We start from the raw sequence: 19,972 nt of genomic DNA, 5'->3' as shown, positions 1-19,972 counted from the left end.
GTGCGAAGCAAATAAATATTCGCAAAACGGTAACTGCGCCGTTGTGCCATGCGTTCATTGTTTCGTACGATAGGGAAGACTGATCAGTTATGGCAAATAGTATCAATGATTATCCGTTGTGCAGTAGCCAGTATCCAGCTGGCAATGTGGTCTGTTTAATTCAAATCTTTTAGCTTACTGTCCTCTCTTTAGAATGTTGGAAAAGTATTATGTCTCTATATAATACGTTCTTTTGATATTCCGAATCGTATTAAGTACGTATTAAATGCAAATATGAATTAAAAGTAAAATGATATTTAATTCAAAATATTAATAAGTCTTACTGAAAAGTGAATAAGAGCTCAAATCGGAAGAAATTGTAGCGTGAATTGCAACAGAGTGGATTTTAGGATGAATTTCATCCCTTTGTGGAGGCGTTGTTGCCGTATGTGAAAGAGTTTAGTTATGTATGGTTTAATTTACAAGCTGCAAAACGGAGGTATATGAAAAGAAACGAAAAGCGGATGACAGTCGATGAAGAGAAAAGTTGCAAAGATGCGTTAATGGCAAGCTTTTAATTGTTTTGGAAAATTTCATAGTTTTACCAAATTTAAGTATTTAAAGTATGAAGTCAAGCATTTACTGAACACTGATATCCTATGAATATTTTTTGTGTCTCTTAAACTATTTCTATTCAGTCCTATTCAGTGGTTGATACAATCATTCGATCTGTCGAAAAAATAAAAAACGACGACCGCATTACTAGGACAGTGAGGAAATGATAGACCAAAGCTTGAATGCATTTGGAATAACGCTTGCATTTTATTTAGTAAAGGTTGACTGAGATTCTTCATTCCATGCTTCCAATTTACAGAATGAAAGGGTGGAAATAAAACAGAAATGGGCAGGACGGTTACTTGGCAAGTTAAGAAAAGATATACAACCTCATTGCCGGGAAGATTTTGTCCTTTGTGTCACAGGACAGAGGCCAGCAGTTTGCATATTGTCAAATCCTGATCAAAAGGGGAAGATGCGACGAATCGATTGCCTGCGACAAGCGGACAAAGTATGGCGTCTTGATCTAGTGATGGTTATTTTATTCAAGGTATGGAGGAGTTATAAATTCGGTTTAATAACATTTTTCTGCATTTTAGTGGATGAATTACAACATTTGCATTGCTCTTACTGTAACGTCGGTGCTTCTATCTCTAGATTTTCTTTCTCTATTTAGATAATCTAGTTTCTGATCATTTAACAGTTCAGTTCATCTGCAGTGCAGAATATAGAAATGGCATCTCGGCATGAACACGTCTGTTTCTAGGGTATTCCTTTGGAAAGTACGGATGGTGAACGTTTGGAAAAATGTTCAGAATGTGCATTTCCAAGTTTATGTGTAAATCCTTATCATATTAGTATAGCTGTACGCGAATTAGATTTATTTTTGGCAAATTTTATACATACAACAAATCCGGATGCTGCCGAGGAAGAAAGCGATGAGAAAGGTGCTGATGTTTTCATTAATTTTGAGGAATAGTTTCCTTATCTTTTCAAGTCAGGCATAAAGGTGTTGTATATAATTATCCCACTAAATTTTCATATTTTTGTTGAGTCAGATTATTTAAACATATTTCATTCTGTTTAGAATTATAGGTATTTTATTTTATTTAGGATCACAGGAGCACTCACTATTGCTTATAATTCTTTAATTTTCAATTTTCAAAGAAAGGTTTTGTCCTGGAATATTCTAGATATTGTATAATAAGTTATGATTTGAAAATATCTTCACATTAGATTTAAACTTTATTGACATTTATAGATCCTGACAAATTAGCAGCGCATGAAGGTATTTGGGGAACTGGTGTCTTTACCGCTTATGAATTGAAGACTTTGACTAGACGTACGTTTCTTTGATTATTGATGTGGTGCTTTTATTAAAGTTATCGTTTTCGCCCTTTTTCTAGTGTTTTCTTTATCTATACAAACTTTGTGATGTATATACTAGTAGTTTATTTTCGTTTATTTTTCTTTTGTGTTGTTACTTTTTTCGAGATAAGGTAGAAGAAAAAGACTTGCATTATTCTCACCTAGAGATCAGTTATAATATTTAGTTTATAAGTCTTTTTGTTCAAAATTTATGAGTAGAAGCGTCTAACCAGTTATCCGACTAATATAGTTGTTGCTTCATTCTTACTTCCGAAAGTGTTTTTTATATCAGCACTTGCTTCATAAATGTTCGTTTTTTGCTATATTCCTGCACTTTGTGTTTATTATTTTCGTCACCAAATCAGTTGATTACAATTTTAACCTGCAACTTTATAGCCGCTTGAATTATAGGTGAATAATTTTCCGTTCATCTCAGATTATGTATTTCGCTGGGATAATATATTTTTACATAATTCCTTTAGATGCATGAATTTGCTTAGGGTTGACAGTTTTTTAAAGGTTAAAAGCATGTATTGTACGTATTGCGTTCAAGTCGACAGCAGTTTCACAGTTTGTTATTCATCCCTCAAATTCATTAAACAAGAAAGTTTCGAGTTGACATTCTAAAAGATTATTTGCATGGGTATAATGGTTAAGTTAGAAATGACGTTTCCGATTGTTCAAATTTTCCTTCCAGATGATGCATTCGCGAATGCGATAGCACCAGTCTCTGTTCATCACTGGTCACTTTATTTCCGTGTTCCTTGTAAATGAGGAACTCTTCTACATAAATGATTGTTCAATTTTTACAGCTTCAATAATAACACTGGTTGAAGGCGAAGCACGTATACCGGCAGAAATCATTCCACAAAAGGAAGAACCATATAACGATTTGGAATGGCAGTCACCTGGTAGCCCACCGCAGCCATCATCATCACGACGACACGTCGCTCCTACGTCTACTCCAACTGTGGCGGCGGATTATCGAATATCTGATAATCATGGCATCATTGAAAGCACTGGTAATTAAGTTTCTGCCTGCTACGCAGTTGTTGCACTGTAACCTTCTGTTCTGTTCTAAGTTTGAAAGTTGTATTACCACTGCAAATATATTTCTTTTTTAAGTTGTTTTGGCAAATGAGTAGACAGGATGATGTAATTCTCAAGAATATTCGTCCTGAATATTAGAACTGTGCTAGTTCATAGCATTAAGAAAAAAGTATAATTCACCGAAGTTACTGCTTAAGTGGATAATTTTTTTGTTGACCAAAATATGTAAATTTCAGCGGTTATATTTAGATACCAGGATACGAAGCAGTAGTTTGAGTGGACCAGGTGGAACACCCCAAGTGGGAGCAATGGTAACAATTGCATTGGATACGGACTTGACACATCCAGATTTTGACCATCCGAATCTTTTAGCTGATGACGTACTTTTTATTTCTCATTTCCTAATTTTGTTCCGTAGTTATTATAACTAAGCAACATTAATTGTCAAACAATTGAGAAAATAAATCTGAATTATTCATTAACGAACCTGAGAAAGCAAGTCAGACTTAGCAATGTGCTAAGAATTTAAAGACATGTGTGTTAGTCCGGGAAGTTAAAGTTTTTTTTTTTTTTTTTTTTTTAACTTTTAAAATGCATTTTCAATTCTAGGCTGCTGAACCATTGGAAAAACGTAGTCGGCACGCCTCACGGGATAGTGTAGGAAGTGTTAACGAAGAAGTACATCAATTAATTGGTGGACGCATTGTTGGCCAACCAATATATATCCAGATAAAACGAAGTGATGATGGCACTGCAAGTAATCGAAGGTGCTTTTTTGTGCTTGATATCGCCATCATTATAATTTTTGATTGTACTTCTTCGTTAACACTTTTTCCTTTCTGTGATATGGTGATTAACAAATTTAGAATTTATGAGTACTTTCGAAGGAAATATCAACTCATTTCAGGACTCTTGTGGTACAGGGTGCGGTTGAAGGAACAAGGCTTGTACAGCTGAGGTTATTCATTTCTTATCCAATTTTTTTTTGTTTTTCATTTTGAAGTGGCTAATACTGTATGGTTTTATATCAGCATAAATCTTTTTCGTTGTTAAAAAGCAAAAAAAAACTGACGTCTAAGTGGATATATGTAAGTGGTATATTATTAACCGCAGCCAACTCAGTCATTGATATAGCACTCATAAAATTAATCGAGTTTGTGCATGGAATAAAAATAAAATATCTGTAGATTCTATATTCTTTTTTCTTTTTTTAAATAGCACTAAAGACTTGCAGACCACCTTTCACGGTTTCAACATCGAATGATGGACAGGAACGTCTGATCAGGGAAGATGCATTGGAAAGTGGAAATCGAAGTAATACTGTAAGAATTGTTTCCCAGCATGGCGAATTACATCAGGACAGGCATCATGCATCAGGTGAAACTATAAGAAGTATTGGACCAGCTGATGTCAGTGAAACATCATTGATGCACCGTGATGCGATGCGCCCAAGGACAGGGTGAGTTTCTCGTATCAAAAATTTTCACAACTTTGTTCGATCATTTATTGATGCTGAGGGAGAGAGAGTTATATTTCGTGGAAGTGTCAAACAGATTAAGACGATATTAGCAAATGAAATTTCGAGAGTTTTTTTCTTTCTTTTGAATCACCGAGAAATGGCAAAAATTAAAAATAACCCAAGTGAATAGATTATGAGACTTTGGTAAATTACATTGGGAAAAGGGGTAAACTGTTGAATGTGTTGTGATTAGTTGGTGTTAATAAAACTTTAATGCACTTGATATATTGATAAAATATTTACAGGCAAAGATTGAGAAGCCTCCTCAGTATCATTCAAGCGTACAGTTCTAACAAATTTGTGCTAACATATAGAGGATTTTTAGATCAACATGTGAGAGTTTACTTGTACCTACGTCAACGGCTCGACAATCAAGTCGACTTTCTGAAGATTATCAGATACATCATTCTGGCCAGCAGAAGAGAGACTTTGCGAACAGCACTGTATCCGCAGTCACTCCACAGCGTTAGTTTTTTTTTTTTTTTTTTTTTTTTTTTTTTGTATTTTATTTTTTTGTTTTTTTGTTCCTTGTTACCAATCGATTGTTTCACTGAGTTGTTTAGGTTATAAAGTGAGCTGGTAGTGAGGTCAATTTATTTGGCAGGTAACAAGACCAGCAAGGAAATCCGAAAAGTGTAAGAGCAGTTATGAAATATGATAAACAAGATTGCGGTTCTTTCAGTACTTTTTTCTTTCTGTTTCATTCTCCAAAATAATCCCATCTTGCTTATGGTGAACTAGGATGATGAACTCTTTAATTGTTGATATAAAGCATTTTCTCTTTGCTTGGTCTCGAACTTTTCTGCTAATAGCTGTTAACTTTATCTTTGATAGTTTTCTTCTACAAGGGATTTTTCTGATATTATTGTATTTATTTTAATTTGCATACGATTTGGCATTATTTGGCACAATTATTTCCAAAGTTGTTCTTTCAATTAATTTAATGATTTTTTGCCATACTTCATGTTGGGTGAAATTATTAATTAGTATTTCTTTTTTGAAATATCAATGATTTATTTATTATTAAATTTTAGGTATTGGTACTGTGACAGCATTTACTCGTTTGACTCGTGATGTGAAAGTGCGAAACCCCAATGATACTGCTCAAGATGTAGAACAGGTTGTTATATTCAGGTAAAGTTTGTTTGCTGTTAAAACTTTACAGTATATTTTTCATTTACACGATTAGTATGATCCGTAGAAAGATTATAGAGATTGTTTTCAACAGAATTTCATGTTTGTTTCACAGACGTTTCACAGACACATAGCAACCGGTTGAAGATTCATTTGTTACCAGCATGCTTCTAAATTTGAACTCCAACAATTTCTTTTATTCCTTTTATTGCTTCCATGAGGCTTCTGTTATCATTCAGTTCATAGTTATTTCAACCAGATTTTATAAAAGATTTTTGTAAAATCACTTTTTATTCTAGGAAACGTAATCATTCTCCAAGTTCGTCAGCTAATGAGCGATTACTGGGTAGAACTACAGAAATGGATAATGCTGCTGTAAGTAGTCGCAATGTGCATCAGCAACAGCAACATTTGGCTCTTCAGAATGATTTTGATATGACGTTGCGAGATTCTTCAGGCCTAAATATTGTCGATATGCATCATTCAAGTCCGACAAAGTTCACAACGTCAAATGGTGATGTCATTAGCTTCAGGTATGTTGCGTTATTCGAGAAATTTAAATATTCTTTTTTTGTATGTACAGATTGTGTGGTTTATATTTAATGTATATATTTTTACACCATCAAAATTTAGTGTGCTTTATGATTACGCTCTGATCTCACCAAATTATTAGTCTTATTCATATCTGATTTTTCTGCCTTTGATATATAAGTTTGAAATCTAATTTTCGTTATATTACTATCTAATGGGTGACAGCAACCAGTAGTTATGACGAAAGGTCATAAAAAAAAATAAATATTCCATCAAATGAATCAAAAATGTTTCCAAATTGCTAAATCAAAAGTGTTGTTTCGACCCCAGTGCAAATTCAGGATGAATCATTTTAAATGGTGATTCAATTCATTTTAAGAAATAATTTAACCATTATTTACTTTTTTTACTTTTTGATTTTGCCATTCTCATAAATTATCTCTTATACATGGTCCAGTAAACGTAAAATCCGCCTTATGAAAAATGATACATTAATTCAGCTGCCAACACTTACTGTAAAGCACTTGTATTGCTGAGTAGGTTTTGTTAAGTAGTTTAACATTTGATGGAGCATTATCTTCTGATTTTTGTGTTGCCATAACAGTACTCCTAATTAAAACACATTTTCAGCACTGTGCTGCACAGCATCGAAAGTCAAAATTCGATAAAACGTAGTATCAGTTTGGATATTTCACCCCCTGGCTCTTCCACACAAGCGGTGATCATAGACGAAAGGCGTATATTAGAACATGATGCTGCTGAAGTGGAAGCAAGGATTGCAAAAAAGGTTGCATTGCTGGATCAGCCAGTTCGAGAATTCACAACTAAGCCAGGAAATCCTCAGGTAACATTTTTGCTTCTCTACCTCCACCGTATCTGCTTCGTCACATTTATGTACTCCTTATTTATTTGTATTTTAGTTTGCTTAAAAATTTACGCTAGTATTGCTCTGTTATTTTCAAAATTTTCTGCTAATAGGAATTTGAAACTACGGAGAAAGCCTTCGTCTAGAAATGCTAGTAGTTGTAGCTAGAAGTATTTGGAAATTTGAGGGCACATTCTTTTTATAGTTACTGGTAACTCCTCGGCCTGTTGTGGCACATCGTCCACCGTTTATCTCTAACATTGGCGATACAAATAACAATGCTGCTGCAGCCGCTGCTCGTGATGCTAAAATAAGTCATATTGTATCACGACAGGTAATTTTGCTATGAAATTTTCCTATTATTGAGTTACACTCAAAGGACTAATTTTTATGCCGCATTCATAAAGTTACATGATGCAGGATTGTTAATTCAGTTTTACAAGAGACAAAAAAATTGTACTCAATTAAGTTTGACTAGTGCCTTAGATTCATTCTAAAATTAAAATTAGTGGCTATTTGCTGTGATTAAAGTGATTGATATCTCTGTATTTATTTATTTTTTTTTTTTTTTAATACATCCAAAAGTCATTTTTTCTAATTTTGGATGAGTAGATGCTGTGCATTTTGAATGAATGAAGCAATATATATGAATTATCAAGGCTGTTATGCAGCAATTCTCCTACTGTACTTCTTGTATCCTTCATTGTTGGATTAAACCTAGAATTTAGATTTTCCAAAAAAGATGGAAATGAATAATCATTGGAAAAGTTCCATGCAGCTTTCTTTTTGTCAGAGATGCAACATGCAAGATATTTGCAGCAGCAATTGTTTGATAATGCCTGCAACTCAGCCATGGGTTCACCGGTGCCTTTTACTCTGAGTAGCCCACTAACGACTCCACGCAGTACACCGATTCCTGCAGCAAGCTCAACTCTTGGAACGCCAGTACCTGGCGTACGTATACCATCTAGAGGACCGTTGACCGATGAAGAATATTCGAGTATTGTTCAGAATGTGATCACTGCTTCTAGTGGTTCATCCGCTTCAGCAGATCAAGCATTGCTGAAAGAAGGTGTGTACGATGAGTTTCCGTTGTGTTATAATTGTAGATGGCAATTTGTAGATGGCATGTTCAATTAAACAAATTTATTGACAGTAGTTGAAGACATTCCTTACTGATGATGAATAATTGAATTTGTTTGCTATTTTATTATAAGAGAAAAAAATATGCTTATATTTCATTGCTGTTTACCATTTGTTGGTTTTAGTTTCAAATCAATTTTTGAACTACTTCAACGAAAATAGTCGTTCTCCGCATAATGGTACATTCCCTCTTCAAAGTTCTTCGGATGCACGGTCAGATTCATCTGCTTCAAAGTAAGCTTTGTTTCAAAATTATTTTTTTTTTTTTTTTTGCTTCGTGAGAATGGATATTTTGATTTGGTAAATAGTTAGGGATTATAAATTATAAAGGATAAAAGCGGCAAAATTCATGAACGAAATCATTAGAACACCTATTTTGTTGGCGTATTTAACGCATAGTAACACTAGTGAAGAACTTTATTGCAGTATATCGGTACCTGGAGTTATTTCCCTTTCAACACCTCCAACAAATGCTTTAATCACATCTCAAACACCGACAGCTACATCACCTATAGCTGATTCAACTACTAGCAATGAACAGCTATCAGTAAGTTGTTCGAAGTATTTGAAATAACGAACTTTTGTATTTGAATTACACATGTCAGCAAGTGTTAGTCACAGAGGTGTTACATTATATTTGGTGCACTCTGTACAAAAGTTTGTTGCCCGTCATGGTAAAAGAAAAAAATTTACCATCGTAAATTTTTTTTTTCTTTTGACCAACATTTTATCCCAGTTTCTTCTCAATTATGTATTCAGGAACAATTTTTTGCTAGTTTGCTACAAGCTTTGTAAGCTTTCAGATGCGTGCATTGCCAGATTCAACCACAAACGATTTACGTCAGGCAGGAAATAGGCCAAGTTCATCACCGACTCCTTCATCTCGTGGCGGTTCCACATCGTCAACATCAAATTCTCAGAGCTTAAGTAGTCCATCGGAATTCATTAAAAAATGAGAAGTAGCGTTTATTTAGGAATATGTCTAACTGCATTGTTTTTTTTTTAAGCTTCCATGAAATGTTTCGTCATGAATAAGGTAAATTCATAAAAGTTTTCATGCAACTGTTTAGATGCGAAATTACTAAGGAAAAACAGATGGTGAAAAATTTCTGTGGAAACGCTCATTTAGTCTTTTTTTTTTAGTGCATAATTACAACTCTTACTGTTTTTTTTTAATATTTGCCATCTTTTCTTCTTTCTTTTCTCTCTCTTTTCTTTTAGTTATGTTATTCATTCATCAAAATTCAATGAAATGTGACCTTCAGTTCCATTGTATAGTATTTCAAATGAAAATTGTATTTCTTTTTTTTTTTTTTTTTCTCATATATTTTCACTTCTTCAAAACACGCTGTCATTGTTTTTTTTTTCCTAATTTCTTCTGTGACATGCAATAATTAGTGATCAATTTGCACTTTAGTTGTGATCCTTATTCTTATTATTTGCTGATTGATCTTTCTGTTGATTTCTTTTTTGACCAAAATTAGGTAAGCAAAATATATGCCTCTATTTATTGATTGGAAGGATTTTTTTTTTAATTCTTGGAATATTATAAGAACGTAAAAACTTGGGCGTCCATTTTAATGTGTTTCTTGTTAATAATTCACTGTATAATGTATCACTGACATTAACTTTCCCAGCGAAACTTTTTAGCCACTTATCTTAATTAATCTGCTAATTGTATTTCAATAAGTTTGTTTTCTTTTCTTGTTTTTTTTTCTTTTTGTTTTTGTTTTTTTGAGATTATAAAAATGAATTAACTGTGCTGACTGTTAAAATTACTAGAATGTTACACATATTGTTACATCTTTCGATGATTGCTACATTTATATTATTGGTAACAATCATAGCTAAGTTTTTTGACTAAAGCTTACTGTATTAGTCGCCAGAACCTTTTTTTTTTTTTTTTGTTGATTATCTAGAAGTATTTTCGTGTACTTTATATTATTGTTTATGTTGCTGTGCTCTAACCGGTTGGTTTTATTGTTTTCGTTTTTCCGTTGTAAATGGATGCTGTTAATTAGATTGTGAAGCTGAAAATAACTTTTCATCATTTAAAATTTTTGTTTCCTGATTTTATTTCAAAATGTTTGTTCTTTCCTTCTCTTCTCTTCTCTTCTCTCCCTCTTTCTATTTGTTTGTTATAGCATTAAAGTTGCTAATGCTTAATTATTATCGACATATTTTAATATTTAAACTGAAGATACTAGTAAATCCTAATTCTTGAATGGAAAATAAAAGTGGTTTCATTACTGTGACATTGTGTTCAAAAACACAGCATTGAATGCTAGCTAACAGAGGAAAATTTTAAAGAAAAATCAAAAACATATTTCATTTTGTCTGAAATTAATCTTCCTTACATGAAAAATGTACTATAGTAATTTCATTTTGCAAATCCCAGAATATATCAACTTTTTGGCGATATGAGTAATACATAACTGGGATGGTAGAATATGTGCACCGAAGAATTATTTGAAAAAACGTCAAACATGCATAAATTAAGCCTAAAGTTATTGCTAGACTGAACTGAATGTTAAGGTTCTGATGAATTAAAATCTGAAAAATTGAATTCACAGTTAATTAAATTATATTAAACGTAAATATTGCAATATTCCATTTCAAAAAAAAGCCTTAGTCATAAATAAACTTTCCTTGTATTGAATGAATTTAAATGCTTTCTTCTATTCACACATTGATATTCAAACATATTATTAATAACTGAAAAAAAAGAAACAGCTAATAGCATATAGCTGTTGACAATAATTTGTTGAAATAATTTTGTTAATTTTAAATGAAATTATATCATTTAGGATAGCATAAATTTTGATTTATCTTTCAGATTTTCTTTTCTTTCAATGCATAATATGCAATATTTTTAGTGAATAAAAAAGAAAAAACGAAAAATTGAATGAAACAATTTGTCATTTTGATTTTGATAATTTCAACTTTTTGGTATTTTCTCAACTTCTTCATTCCCTTTGAAATTCATTTTTCAATCTCTAAAAAAGCTAAATATTCTGTATTTCGCTCTCTCTTTTTTTCCCATCTCTTTCGTTTCATATAATAGATGCACATTACACTTTTTGATTTTTGTTTTCTCGTTTTTAATTATATTCCAAAAAATACTAAAATTTGTGAAATATTACTGAGGTGAATAAGTGGTACGTATAAATATGATTCATTTTAAAAATGATATTACTTTTACTTGCGTAATTGTTATTAACAATAATAATTTAATAATCAATAATAATAATAATAAGTAATGAAAAATGATAAGAAATTATTAGAGGAAAAAATAGATGCAATAATGAAATGTAATATTAGTAATAAATACGATAAAATAATAATTATAAAAGAAAAGCTTTCGTTTACTATTATTATTATTATTTCTCCTTATTATTTTTCATTATTACTTACTTATTGTTTTTATTCCTACATCTGAATGAAAAAATTTCCATCATAAAAACTTAATAATTTTAAAGTCTCATCGGATTGTTTATCGTACTAATTCCGGTAGTATTGATCTGTTCTTATGATATTACTAATTGATAGTTAATCATTAATACATTCATCGTTCATGTGATATTTTATTGATAACAAAGATAAATGTACCTCATTATGTAGTATTGATTAATATATATTCAGAGAAAGAAGTGGGAGAGAGAGGGAAAGAGAGAGAGAGGGAAGAAGGGAGCAAGAGGAAAAGTAGAGGAATATTTTAAAATGGTACTTACTTTCAATTAATAATTTTATTTTGCATTTCATTTATTTATTTTTTTACTTTAATTCTACTTCAAAGTATTTCACATATACATACATATTTATCTCTAATTAACAGGAATTATTAATAAAATTCTCCTAATCAAATTCATAAATTATTTCAATAGTTACAAATATTTAATTGAGTAACACTACCACAAGTTCTCATTCATAATAAATACCACAAAATTTTATTCCCATTTTGTGGTAGTTCAAGTTAACAATGTCTGAAGTACGTACGTATACGTCTCTCTATGTGTGCGTGTATATACACATACGTACGTGTACGTGTACGTATATGTATAGAAAACCATCGACATTCTATTCTAACTGACAAAACAAATAGCGGAACGATTATTTTCTTCTCACATTCTATGGATCTCAGTCCTCAGTCCAAACCTTTTATAAAAATTTCTAAACATTTTATTCTTACATACTCTTTTCTTACAAATTTTCCTTATATTTCGTTAATTTATTTCAGTCATTCCAGTCTCTCACTTACACATACTCTCTTCTAGTTCCATATAATAATTTAATAAATCCCAACTTTTCCCTTTCTCTCTCTTCGGCTAAATTTTAACACTTTTTAAAATTTATCCCACCCCTACACACATGCATCCACACATAAACACACAGACATACACGCAATACACAGTAGACCGGTCGTCGATCTTTTCCCCGCGATTCTATTTCGCGGCTTCCGGGATATCTCAGTCGTCGCACCAGTAAACACAGATGTGTACTCTTTTCCCCGCGACTCTATTTCGCGGCTTCCGGGATATCTCAGTCGTCGCACCAGTAAACACAGATGTGTACTCTTTTCCCCGCGACTCTATTTCGCGGCTTCCGGGATATCTCAGTCGTCGCACCAGTAAACACAGATGTGTACTCTTTTCCCCGCGATTCTATTTCGCGGCTTCCGGGATATCTCAGTCGTCGCACCAGTAAACACAGATGTGTACTCTTTTCCCCGCGACTCTATATTCGCGGCTTCCGGGAGATGTGTACTCTTTTCCCCGCGATTCTATTTCGCGGCTTCCGGGATATCTCAGTCGTCGCACCAGTAAACACAGATGCGTTATTCGTTGCATTTCAGATCGGAAATAATGGCGTTGCAATCAGCGCAACTCCGTGTGCTATGCAATAATGCACTGATAAATATGAAAATGCTAACATGTAGGTAAGGTCATTGTCTCTTTGAATGCTTTCCACTTTTATTCTTATTTTCTCTCTTTTTGTGCATAAAAGTTTAAAAATTATTGCGATAATTTTTAGTTTTCAAAGGTAATTTTATGTGATTTTGTTTTATTTTCTTTTTCGTTTTTCTTTTAAATTTCAAATTTGTTAAATGTTAATGATTTATTCTCGTCTTCAAAGAAAAGAAAACAATGTTACACTAATAAAATTGACATTTTCAATTTTTAAACAATGATTAATGCATGTTTTTTTTTAACTTCTGTAATTGCAATTTATAGTTAGTGCAATTAATTAATTATTTATCAAATGCATATGTTTGATTTTAATTAATGAAATGCAGTCTTATTGCTACTTTTCATTTTTATTCTATTAAACACTTTTTTTTTGCAGCACAATACGTACAATATGCACTACGACAGTTAGTTTTTCTGATTCAGCTGTACCACAGGAAATGTCGGAGCAAGAAATGGCATTGTATAAATTATATAGACCGGAGCGTGTAACACCCAAAAAACGAGGCACAGATTTACTAAACGATAGTCGGATTAATAAGGTTTATTTTAATACTTAATAATTTCACTCTATTTATTATATTTATTTGATTTCACTATATTTCACTATATTTATTTATGGTTTATTTTTGTCAGTCCACATAAGTAATTATTTCTTTTATGTCATAAGACTTATTTTGCCGAATGTAATAGTTTAAAATTCGCTTCAGTTCTTCATTGATATGATAATTTGTCAAAGTTTTTACCAAATATATTTTTTTAATGCTTTTTAATTTCTGAATAATTTTTTTTTTTTTTTTAATTTCATTTTCAGGGGATGGCATTTAGTTTATTTGAACGACAATATCTTGGAATACATGGATTACTTCCACCGGCATTTATGACCGAAGAGCAACAAGCATATCGTATAATTAGTCAACTTCGGCAACAACCCAATGATTTAGCTCGATACATACAGTTAGATGGTTTGCAGGTTTCTATAACTTTTATTTAAAAGTTTGTCTTTTTTTCTTTTTTTCAATTACATATGTGGTTAATCTACCTGTAATTATCGGTTGTTTCCGTTATCTGACAGTGATAAAACTTACAGTTCTCTATACTCACATATTCCTGTCACGAAATATAATATATTTGTTGACAGTTCTAGGATTTGAATTTTTGATAGACCTCATAGCGGAGTTTCGAATCTTTACCTATGTGAATCCTAACCTCAGTATAATAAGAATAAAAAATTTGAATGCTAGCCTAAACCAGAACAACGATCTTGTGTTTACTCCATATTCTGATGCTCATTATTAAAAATAACTCATGCCTGTTTATTATTATTTCAGGATCGTAATGAAAAATTGTTCTATCGACTTTTATGCGAGCATGTCAAAGAATTGATGCCAATTGTTTATACGCCAACTGTTGGTTTAGCTTGTCAAAATTTCGGCTATATTTATCGAAAACCAAAGTAAAAGAATTCTAAAGACTTATTGTATGGTGCAGTAAATGTTTTGGAAATCTTAAATTATAATAGGAATTCTGGAATAGTAAAAAAAAAAATTTCTTTTTTGTTAAAGATTACCTATCTTTGAATAAGTTATATATAGTCTAAATCAGAATTAAAGCAAATTTTTCTTCCTTTTTTTTCCATTTGCAAGTTGAATAGAATAAGTTTAATGAAAATAATGTCGAATGGAGCAGCCTTAACAGAAATTTTGAAAAAAAAAAAAAATGTTTTTTGAAAACTTAGTGGTTTTCTTTTTTTTTTTTTTGAAAAATCGTCATTATTAAAAGAGATAAATTTTATTTAAAAACTTTATCTATGACGCACATAAGTTAATTTAGAGTCAATTTTTTTTTCATGATTTTTTCTTCCAATGATTTTTTTTCTCTGAATTTAAAATTGCATTGTAGGTTTGATTAACAAGAGTGTTATAAAAGAGTAAAATGCATAATTTCAGAGGCCTTTATATAACAATCAATGATAATAGTATTAGCAAAATTCATCATATTTTATCTAATTGGCCGGAAAAAGATGTCCGAGTAAGTTTTTTTTTTTCCTTTCTTTTGTTTTTATTTTCTAAATAGAGAGGAAACGCTAAATTTAATTTAGCATTTCTTAATCTTAACTTCGAAACTATTTAAAACGGTCATCATTTCTGGATGATAAACATTTCGATTTAACTAAACTTTTTTTTTTTTTTTTTGTAAGAAAAGCAATAAAATGTGAATCAAAATAAAGGAATAACTCTCATAAGATTTTGATATTTGAAAAAAAAGAAAAAAGAAATTATTGAAATTGATATTCATCATATAACAAGGTTAATGCTAAATATTTTTTTCTTTATTTAAATTTATCATGCATTCAAGCAATAACAATATGTGAACAATTGATGGATCCTTCGTTATATCCTCTTTTAGCTAACTAAATTTTAATGCTTAAAAAAAATACTCGCTAAATTATTTTATGCATAGAATTAAATTAGAAATAAGATTAAATATACTTTTTCTATTCCCATATTTTTGCATTTTTTTAAAAATTTTTATTCTTAATAATGAATTGATGCTTGTCTTTTTCAAATTTTGAGTTTAATCGAATTTTTTTCTTTTTTTTTGCATTTTTATCTTCAGGCGATTGTAGTAACAGATGGAGAGCGCATACTTGGTTTAGGTGATCTGGGATGTTACGGTATTGGTATACCAGTTGGAAAGCTCGCACTGTATGTCGCCCTTGGCGGTGTGCAACCGAGGTGGTGTCTCCCGGTGTTGTTAGATGTTGGAACCAACAATGATGTAATTGAGATGAAAATTTTTTTTACGTTTTCCTGATTTCTACTACTACACTTTTTTTTTTTCTATTTTTATATAAAATATCACTGATATTTTATTTCAGGAGCTTTTGAATGATCCATTTTATATCGGATTACGCCGTAAACGTGTTCGTGGAAGTGAATACGATCGACTTATCGAAAATTTTTTCTTAGCTTGTAGAAAAAGGTTTTTTCAACTTTTTGTAGCCTTTTTTTTCTTACATGGCAGAAATTTTTGCAAATTTTTATGTGACTTACAATGTTTCTGGTATTTTTATTTTTGTGTTTTGTTTGGAATTGAATCATAATTTTTTTTCTTAGTCACAATCGTAACTGAGTGACTAACATAAATAGCAAGAAAAAAGCAAATTGTAAATATTTGCCTTTGATCATTTGTAAAATGGAAGAAAATAGTTCTATAAGACGAAATGTAATATTATGAATAAAATAACAAAGTATAATATTCAGTAAAAAATTAATATGGCAACAAAATATATTTTAATTTCAAACTAGTTTTTTTTTTAAAAAAAAAGAGGAAGTTTGGACGAAAAATAGAAAACAGTAATCTTTAAGAAAGATGAAAACAAGTGTAAGATTAATTTCTCTAAAAAAAAAAAAATAGATTTTTTAAAATAAATATATTTTTTTCTACTTTTTATTAAGATTTGGGCAACAGGTTCTTATTCAATTCGAAGATTTCGCTAATCAAAATGCATACCGTTTATTGGATATGTACAGAAACAAATATTGCACCTTCAATGATGACATACAAGGTATATTGGCTTTTTTATTTTTTTTTTCTTTTAACATTTTTTTCCTCTTTCATATTTTTACTTCCATTACTTATCAGTAATATTTTATTTTTATGTCACTTTTTTTTACTAATTTTTTTATTTGATATCATATAAATAATTGTTTTCATTTATTTATTCATTTCTTTTTTTGTCTTTTACACTTTTTCTTTTTTTTAGGAACTGCATCTGTTGCAGTAGCTGGTCTTTTAGCTTGCTGGAAGTATACTGGTAAACCACTTGCAGAAGGAAAATTTGTTTTCTTAGGTGCTGGAACTGTAAGTTTATTTAATTTGAAATTCAGTTGAACAAAAAACTTTCAGAATAAAATTTTCCTTTTTTTGAAATAATTCATAATTTTTGAATGAATTTATAGTGAGTAATGGTGTATATGAAACTAATGGAAAATAAAATTGATGAATTTTATGCAATTTATTTTAGGCATCAATGGGTATCGCTGAATTATGTGTAGCAGAAATGATAGCAGAGGGTTTGACAAAGGAGCAAGCATATGACCGTATCTTTTTAATGGATATCGATGGATTAATTACAAAACATAGAGAAAATTTAGGCGACTTGCATAAACCATATGCAAAAGATTTGCCTGAAACAAAAAGTTTATTAGAAGTAAGTATATATTCACTTTTTCCTTATTACTTCCTAATGTGATTGGATATAAATATATTTGCTTTATTGATAATAATGATATAATCAACATATAATGAACAGCGAGCATTTTTTTCGATTTTTTCTTCAACTTTAGATCATATTAATTACACAGGAAAAAATTTTTTTTTCCTTTTATCAGACAAGAAAAATCAAGAATTTGTGTTTTGTTTTTGTTAGGTTGTGAAAAAAGTAAAGCCTTGGGGTTTGATTGGTGCTTCAACGGCACGTGGGGCTTTTAATGAAGAAATTGTTCGCGAGATGGCATCAATTAATAAACATCCAATCATTTTTGCCCTTTCAAATCCAACAGATAAAGCCGAATGTACAGCAGAAGATGCATATCGTTGGACTAACGTATGTTTGTAATATATGTATAATTTATTTGTTTGTTCATTTATCTTTTATTTATTTATTTATGTTTATTTATCATTTATTCTTATTTATTTATATATTTATTTATGTCTTAGATATGTATATGTTTATTTATCAGTTTATTTGATATTTACATCCTGCTAAATATAAGAAATAGATTAATCTACTTTTTAGATACGTCTATTTAGTCGATTCCATTAACAGAATAATAAAGAGAAACTTTTTCATCATTACAATCTGTTGTGGTGTTTTTTCCTTTTCTTTTTTTTGAAAAGATAGTAAATGAAAATATAAGTCATTAAATTATTAAACATTTCATCAAATATATTTAAAAATGATGTGATAAAGAAAATTAAAATCTTTTTAAGTTTGTTTATTTTCATTTATTTCAGGGAAAAGTCTTATTTGCCAGTGGTAGTCCATTCCCAAATGTGGAATATAATGGGAAGATTTTTAAGCCAGGTCAAGGTAATAATGCATATATTTTTCCTGGTGTAGGCCTTGGTGCTATTCTGTTCAACATTCGCCATATCGATGATGAAACATTTCTCATTGCTGCTCATGTTTGTTCTTGTTTTCCTTTCTTTGTCCTTTATTTATTTATTTATTTTTTCTGTGGAGAAATCAGTGATGTAAAAAATTAATTGCTTTTTTTCAGTCCTTTTATCTTTTCAGTGCTCAGTTCTGAAATTGTTATTTTTTTTTATTTTTTTTTAACAAATTTGAATTTTAGAAATAGTAATTTTTTTAATATTGGATTTCAAAAACTTACAAATGTTATTCATTTAAACTTTAATATTTTATTTGGCATATATTAGTAGTTATTACAGGAAGTCGCAAATACTGTAACAGAGAAGGACTTCAGAGTAGGCCGTTTATATCCTCGATTAGATCGTATCCGTGAAATGTCTGTAAGAATAGCTATTGCAGTTGGTGAACATGCATATAAGGTTCATTTAAAGCTTTTTACAGATATTATCAGCATTTTATGTTCTAATCAATTGTTAATATCGTTAAGGTGTAACTAGTAAGAGGCAACAATTTCATGAATTTATATTTAATGTTATCATATGGCTGCTATTTCATGCTCACATTTTTATCTTTTTTTTAGTTTTCATTTTTTTAAAAACATTTATCGAACTATTAATTGTAATTATTATGGTTAGCAAAGTTTCTGTAAACGCTAAAAGGCATTAGTAAAATTTCATTATTTATGAAATTTAAATAATAATTTCAGAAAGGCATGGCTGGTCTTTATCCAAAACCAAACAATACAGAGTATTTCGTACGTTCCCAAATCTATCAAACGTCATATGATGAATTGATTAATGTCACTTATGAATGGCCATCTCAAGACATGAAGCATGGCTTTCCGGTGCCAGTTGTACGCCGTGAAAGTGGTGAAGAGTAGATGAAAAAATAAGTCATTCATTAGATTAATCAGTTAAATATTGCTAGTAAACAACATTTTTTCATTCTTTTTCATTGATTGTTATTAAATGACTTGAAATAGTGGTCAGTTAGTAGTTTGTTGAGAAATTAAATATTATTATATTTAGAATTATTCATTCAATGCTAATGATTGTATGTAAAAAAATGATGTGATTGAAAATGCTGTAATTATTTACTTAAGGTCATTATGCATGTAGTACTTTTCACTCCGAATTAGTATACAAATTGTTTAATCTATAAATGTATTATTAATTAAATAATTCTTACTGCTTTCTTGTTTCATTTCATTTTGGAGATCTTAACATATTCAAAATTATAATTCATTTTTAAAATTTTTGTTGCTTTGTTTTTTCTTAGTTAATTATCTGTCTGTCTCTTTTTACGAACCAATGAATGATTATTTTCTAGGTTAGTATATCACTAATGATCTCTGTTGAAACCTGAATTGTTGGTAATCGTTTAAAATAAAGTTTGTTTATACATCAATTCTTCTTTTGCTTTGTTTCTTTTTCTTCTATATTAATTTTAGCTTCATGCTATGCTTTTTTATGATATTAAAAAAAAAAAAAACATTCTAGTAAGTTTTGGTCAAGTTTAAAATCTTATGTGATTAAATAACATAAAGCTAATTCCAATTAATTCTCATAATTTTCAAGTATATAATAGTGTAAGAAAAATTCTGTAATGCCAGAAATATCTGGTTCAAGTGGAAAGTGATTAACACTACAATTAAAAATAATTTAAATGTGTGAATTAAATCTTTTTTCTTTTGAATTTCGTTT

At 30.3% G+C, this 19,972-nt stretch overlaps 2 protein-coding genes across 3 annotated transcripts; both read left to right on the top strand.

Annotated features, from left to right (window-relative positions):
* Positions 1–89: 89 nt before the first annotated feature.
* Positions 90–9,100, top strand: Bma-nfi-1 (MH1 domain containing protein; the record flags this gene model as incomplete). 2 transcript variants are annotated; one of them, XM_043079507.1, is made up of 19 exons in its annotated part: positions 90–149; positions 390–545; positions 854–1,084; positions 1,301–1,481; positions 1,796–1,876; positions 2,739–2,924; positions 3,202–3,332; positions 3,562–3,719; positions 3,860–3,910; positions 4,187–4,411; positions 4,797–4,936; positions 5,506–5,605; positions 5,905–6,138; positions 6,767–6,980; positions 7,207–7,335; positions 7,821–8,073; positions 8,270–8,378; positions 8,571–8,691; positions 8,948–9,100. In XM_043079507.1, 19 exons carry the CDS (start codon positions 90–92, stop codon positions 9,098–9,100), a joined length of 2,913 nt encoding a protein of 970 aa, XP_042935441.1. The 2 variants fall into 2 exon arrangements, with proteins under 2 accessions (XP_042935441.1, XP_042935440.1); XM_043079506.1 differs by having other exon boundaries at positions 2,715–2,924.
* Positions 9,101–13,006: 3,906 nt separating this feature from the next.
* Positions 13,007–19,149, top strand: Bma-men-1 (NAD-dependent malic enzyme, mitochondrial precursor, putative; the record flags this gene model as incomplete). Its single annotated transcript, XM_001902085.2, has 14 exons — positions 13,007–13,080; positions 13,488–13,650; positions 13,923–14,081; positions 14,440–14,564; positions 15,058–15,139; positions 15,728–15,889; positions 15,990–16,093; positions 16,570–16,679; positions 16,878–16,975; positions 17,139–17,324; positions 17,544–17,720; positions 18,131–18,301; positions 18,569–18,688; positions 18,976–19,149. 14 exons carry the CDS (start codon positions 13,007–13,009, stop codon positions 19,147–19,149), a joined length of 1,905 nt encoding a protein of 634 aa, XP_001902120.2.
* Positions 19,150–19,972: the final 823 nt, after the last annotated feature.

This window comes from Brugia malayi (assembly GCF_000002995.4).
Source record: "Brugia malayi strain FR3 genome assembly, contig: Bm_v4_Chr2_contig_001, whole genome shotgun sequence".
In the NCBI taxonomy this organism is placed as follows: Eukaryota; Metazoa; Nematoda; class Chromadorea; order Rhabditida; family Onchocercidae; genus Brugia; species Brugia malayi.
Note: the sequence above shows the minus strand (reverse complement) of the source record. Positions and strands in the feature narration are given on the sequence as shown.